At 60.5% G+C, this 5,627-nt stretch overlaps 1 protein-coding gene across 1 annotated transcript in view; it reads right to left on the reverse strand.

Moving 5' to 3' along the window:
* Positions 1-1,405: 1,405 nt before the first annotated feature.
* CCDC12 (coiled-coil domain containing 12) overlaps positions 1,406-5,627 on the reverse strand; it is a 33,773-nt gene continuing 29,551 nt past the window's right edge. Inside the window, exons 4-8 of the mRNA XM_005867201.2 lie at positions 4,062-4,141; positions 2,667-2,728; positions 2,399-2,433; positions 1,813-1,889; positions 1,406-1,719 (exon numbers count right to left, since the gene is read on the reverse strand). Coding sequence (XP_005867263.1) covers positions 1,637-1,719; positions 1,813-1,889; positions 2,399-2,433; positions 2,667-2,728; positions 4,062-4,141 — 337 coding nt within the window. The 3' untranslated portion in view covers positions 1,406-1,636. The remainder of the gene's footprint in view (positions 1,720-1,812; positions 1,890-2,398; positions 2,434-2,666; positions 2,729-4,061; positions 4,142-5,627) is intronic.

The following is a 5,627-nucleotide window of genomic DNA, read 5'->3' on the forward strand; positions in this document are numbered from 1 at the left end:
CATTTTACGTTTAACCCTCGGACCCATGTTGACTTCTGTCAGGTCCAAGGCTTCGGCTGGGGCTCCTCTCAGCCTATGGCTGTCCCATGGCTCCAGCACCACGTGCTGAAGACCGTGTTTCCTCCAGAGCTCACTTTGCAGCTGTCACCCATTAGTGGGCCACTTCTGACGTCCCCGTTCTCTTCCATGATCTCTGTGCCTGCCTTCCACCAATCCTGCAGCTTCACAGTGAGTCTTGGGATGGTTAAAGACTCCCCATGCTTTAGTCTTCTAGTTAAGACTTGTTTGAGCTATTCTAGTTCTTTTGCCTTTCCTGATATATTTTACTTTTTTTTGTTAATCCTCATGAGGATATTTTTTCTATTGAATTTTAGAGAGTGGAAGGGAGGAAGAGAGACAGAGAGAGAAACATCGATGTGACACATGGATCGGTTGCCCACACGCGCCCTGACTGGGGCCAGAGGCAGAGCCTGTAACCGAGGTGCGTGCCCTTGACCGGAATCGAACCTGGGACCCTTCAGTCCTTGGGCTGACACTCTATCCACTGAGCCAAACTGGTCAGGGCTCCTGATCCGTTTTACAATAATCCTGTCTACACTTAAAAGATTTTATTGGGATTTTGATAGGAGTTGCATTAAACCTGTATATTAATTCTCCAGTAAAACCACCTGGGCTTGGAGATTTTTCAGGGGTTTTTTAATTATGAATTCAGAGTCTTTAATAGTTACAGGGCTATGCAAATGACCGCCTTCATCTGGAGTGAATTGTAGTTTATGCTTTTCAAGGAACTGGTTCATTCCATCAACCTGTCAAACTCACATGGGCATTTACTTACAATACCCCCTTCCTGTCCTTTTGTGTCTGGGGAATCTGTAGTGATCACCTTATTTCACTCCTAATACTTATACTAATTTGTGTCTTTTTTTTGTTGTTACCTCTGTCCTGCTAGGTCAGTCAATGCTGATTTTTGCAATGTCTACCTATCTTTGCTCACCATTTCTTCCTGCCGCCTGTGGCAGGCCCTGCTGGCTGCCCTCCCAGCATCCTTTCTCTCTTCCTTTCCCATGGAACCTCAATTTCAATCGTGGTGGCGATGCGTCCAAGCTGACCCCTGCACGGGCCCAGGCTCCTCCCTCTGTCCCACTGCAAGGGGCCCACAGAGCAGGGGGAGCCTCTCTGGCTGCCCCACGAAACACTGCAAGCCTAGCCCCACGCAGGCCTCCAGACTCTCTCAGACCTCTGTCCCTCAAGGGTTCTGAGATGACCGCTGCCCAAGGACTGAGCCCGGAAGGTCAGCCCATGTGCTCAGCCCCACACAGGGCTTTCTCAATCAAGCATCACCTCTACACACCCTGTCTGGGACCCAAACTCAAGCACCCCAAGGACCCAGGAAATACTTGATAGCTTTCTGCCACACACAGGGGTCTGCTTATTTCTATTTACAGAAAAAAAAGTCCACAATATGTACACGCACACATACGTGCGCAGGCCCATGGAGCTGCTCGGGAGACAGGAGCTGGCTCTCCCCATGGCGGGCTCCCCGACGGGGTGGGGAGCCACTGCTCTGAAGGCAAACGGGAAGTGATGGCCAGCTCAGCCCCCACCCGTCCAACACCTTCCTCCCACGGGGCAGGCCTCAGTCGGAGTCGCAGGCCTCTTGTTCATTGGTGGCGTCCACTGCAGAGGCCAGGCTGTCCTCCTGGCCTTTCAGCCTCTCACCTGGATGGACAGCAGACAGGAGGGGTGAGAGAGGCCCTGTACCTGGGCTGCCACCCAGCGGGCAGGGACCCACCTCACCAGGCCCGCACTCACGGATCAGCTCGGCGATGGCCCTCTGGGTCCGCTTCTCCAGCTTCTCCAGCTTCTTGGCTACGTCTCTCTTGAGGTCCCTACCGCAGGGAGGTGGCAGGAGGCCAGAGGCTGAAGGCTGGCCCGGTGTGGCCCTGAGCCCACCTTGCCTGCAGCCCCTCAGGCATCAGGAACCAGCCAGGACGCCCCGTGCCCCTTTCTGCTCCCTCCCAAACTCAGCACCTGCCATCCTTCCCAGCCCAGGGAGGCAGGGACTAGCCCACAGGCCCACCCCACTGAAGTCCAGGTGTGCAAGGGTGGACGGTTCCTCTGGCCCCTCAGTCATTGCTCAGAAGCAACCTGCCCAGTGCACTGTGAGTCCTGCTCCTCCTCCACACCCGGAGCTCCCAGAAGGCACCCACGCTGTCCCCTGGCTCTGGGTTCCCAGGACTTAGGCCTCAAGCTCATTTCATCAACTTTAAACACCTCCCTCTGGCGCTGTCCCTGACGGACTTACAGACGAGAGGAACAGGCCTACCCCTGGCCCAGGGCCCGGCACCAAGCGCTCCCGCCCCTCAGTCTGCACAGGTTCTCCCCTTGCAACACTTACCAGTCAGGCTTCCGGGGTGCGAGGTTGGCCAGGTCCTGGGGAGGAAGGAGACACCTGTCAGGGCCAGAGGGGCCCCACCCCAAAGGAAGGAGAGAGATGGACAGAGGTAGGAAAATGGGAGGAGGAAAAGGAGGAAGGAGGGGTGAGGGGACGTGGGAGGTGGAAAGGGGAAAAAGAAGGGAAGAGAAGGGAGGAGGAAGGAGAGCAGGTGCAGGAGAAAAGGCCTCAGGAGCGGCGAGAATGGGCCACTCGCCACCCTGCCACTCACCACTTCCTCAATGACTGGCTCCGGCTTGGCGGCCTCCAGCTGCTCCCTCACCTTCTCTTCCACTAGAGGGCGCAAGACAACAAGGGGGGCTGGGAGAGGCTGCCACTTGCCTGGTGACAGCGGCTGCAGCCACGGCAAGAGAAGAGGGTGCAGGCAGGTCCTGGGGACCTCTCTTGTCCCTTTGGCCCCCAGCCAGCCAGACAGAAGACCCTGGAAGGTGGCTCTGGAGGAAGGCTGGGGGCTCCCAGGATGAAAGCCACCCGGGGCAAAGCAGGCAGCTGGCGTAGTCAGAGCCAGACTTCGCCCCCAGCTGTGAATACATCCAAAGTGGGTTCTGGGCAGGGCCCAGAAGACCGGCTCTCCCCAGTCTCCAGGGGCTCCAGGATTTCCTCCCATCTCACGCAGAGGTGTGCTCCCGTGCTCCCAGACGGGGACGGCCACCTGGAGGCGCACTCGGCGCACCCTGGGCCTCCAGGCAGCGACCGGGGACCCTGCCCCTGTGGCACAGACGCTGGGAGCCCTCACATCAAACCTGGGCTCTACCGGCTTCTGCCAGGCTCATCACAGGGCCCCACGTTCCCTCAGGGCCCCCCGTCCTGCCCCCCCCCTCCAGCCATGGGTACTGCCCCCGAGGCACGGGACCAGCTCCCTGTCCCTCTCCTCTGTCCTGCCTCACTGCCCCCTCCCCACAAGGTGCCACTGGACCCACCACAGTGGAGCCCAAAACACCCGGGACACATGGGAATTTCAGGGGCAAAGGAGATGAGGAAGCAGACAGGTGTGGCTGAAAAGGCAGCACTTTGCTGTTTTAGAAGATAATGTATTTATTCACTTATTACTCATCGAATTGAAAGCAAAAACGAAGTTTAAAAGAGTCAGGGACCTGCGTGACAAGAACCCCAGCATCTCCGGTGCAGGTGGCGGGGGACAGGCCACTGCTGGCCGATGCTCCTGGCTGCTGGCTGCTGCCCACACTTGCGAGATTGCAGCCCTCGGCGGCGGCCCTCACCCACCGCAGACCACCTCTCCCGGCCTCTGGGCCTGGCACTGTCACACCTCCACCTGGTGGGCGTCCGCCTGCCCCTGCTCTCGCAGCACCTGCCCTTGTCGGGGTCTCTCTCTGACCCTTCAAGGGTCCGGGCACCACTTCTCAGCCCAGAGGGTTCCTCTGAGATGTGGCCTCTTCCCTCCAAGGCCCCTGGGAGGCCTCCCAGTCGGGGTGCGAGCAGGGCAGAGCCCTGCCTGCTTCTCTGCGGTCACCAACTCTGACCACGTGTGCACCTGCCAGGTGGTGGTGGGGAGGGTGCTAGCGGCCCAACTTCCAGCCTGGCATTGCCAGCTTCCTTTCCAAGAGGAGGCAACTGACAGTGCCCGGAGCAGAGACCAGCCACCTACCTGCCACGGGCTTGGCCTGGGGCACCCTCCTCCTCTTCAGGTCCTCGTCCTCGGGGACATAGTTCCGCAGCCTGAGTTCCCTGCACAGCGGAGAGCAAGCAGAGATGGAGTGAATGGGGGACAGTGTGGATCGCCGCAGACACGTGCAGGCCAGACCGACGGAGCCACACAGCTGTGACTTCCCCCTTCCTCTCTGGAGTGGCCGCGGAGGAGGAAGGCCGGGGACAAAAGTGCTGTGGGCCCGCCCTCTGAGCCTCAGCCCCTCATCCCTCTCAGCAGCTGGCTGGCAGCTCTCCCAAGGCCCTGCCCACCCTGCAGGCCCCCATGGGAGCTGGGGCTGGGGTGCCCGAGCAGCATTCACCAGTGTCTCCCCGGGATTATCTTCCTCTGACATTTACAGGAGCTGAGGGTCAGAGACGGCCCCAATTGTAGATGGTCTCACAGCAAAGCCCTGGCTGAGTTACTCCTGAAAGACCAAGCTGGGCGTCGCCCACTGGTTCCCAAGCCTGGCCGCCTCCTCAGAGCCTCCGTGCCGGGGCCACTGGTACATCGTCCCTGGACTCTGATGGCAAGATCTGTGCTGGGCGTGGCCGGTGGGGCTGAGGGGACTGGCCCGACACCGTGCAGGGCTGGGACAGCCACACCCACCATGGCAGAGCCCAAGACCCCTGTGAGGGGAACCACGAGGGACCAGTCACACGCTGGGACTGCCACATGCACGTGCCACTGTCCCTGTAGCGGAGTCTCCGCAGACTGGGCAGCTGCACCAGCACTGGGCCCCCGGGCACGGCAGCCCTCAGTCCCCACCCGCACCCCTGGACGACTCCCCAGAGAGGCAAAGGGCCCCTGGGGGCTGCTGCTTAATAAGGAGCCACTGGGCCAGGACGAGGCCCTGGGGCAGAGTGCCCGGCCCACCTGCCAGCCAGGTAGGACTGCAGTGCGGGTCCTCGTCCTCCCCACGACCTCCCAGGGGTCTTTGCGAGGACTGCTGCCCTCAGACGTCCTGGGCCTCCAGGACAGGGGACAGTCTCCCAACAGCAGGCTCGCAGTCTCATCTACCAAACCCCTCTGTGCCAGGCCACCAAGGGCTGCCGTCTGCCCCCACCCTGGCAGACAGCCTCTCCGGAGGGGAGGGCAGGTGCTGTGACCACACGGCCAGCCCTGGCAGCAAGCGGTCTGGACGTGGGGACTTCAAGTTCAGTCCCTAGTCACCAGCACCTGCCCCATCCCCTCTTCCAGGGCCCCTGAGACCACAGCCCCAGGGTCAGGCTGAATCTTTGTGCCCTGGGGGCAGTGCCCGCCTGGCCTCTGAGGAGCAGGGACACCAGCCCTGGCCCCCGGCCTGCCCCTCACGCCTCCCCAGGCCTCAGGTTAGTGGCAGATCAGGTTGCAGGGGGCGTGCCCCGCACACTGACTTCCCCTCACCACAGGGTGGGGAGAAAAGCAGAAGAGAAACTGGGTGTGGGAAACTGCAGGGATTTGTGGGAAAAACACTGTCACTCTCAAACTGGCTCCAGGGTTCTGTGAGAAATCAGTCTCGAGAGTGGGGGGGGGGGGGGGGGGGGG

The sequence above is a fragment of the Myotis brandtii genome, unplaced genomic scaffold, assembly GCF_000412655.1.
Source record: "Myotis brandtii unplaced genomic scaffold, ASM41265v1 scaffold246, whole genome shotgun sequence".
Taxonomy (NCBI): Eukaryota; Metazoa; Chordata; class Mammalia; order Chiroptera; family Vespertilionidae; genus Myotis; species Myotis brandtii.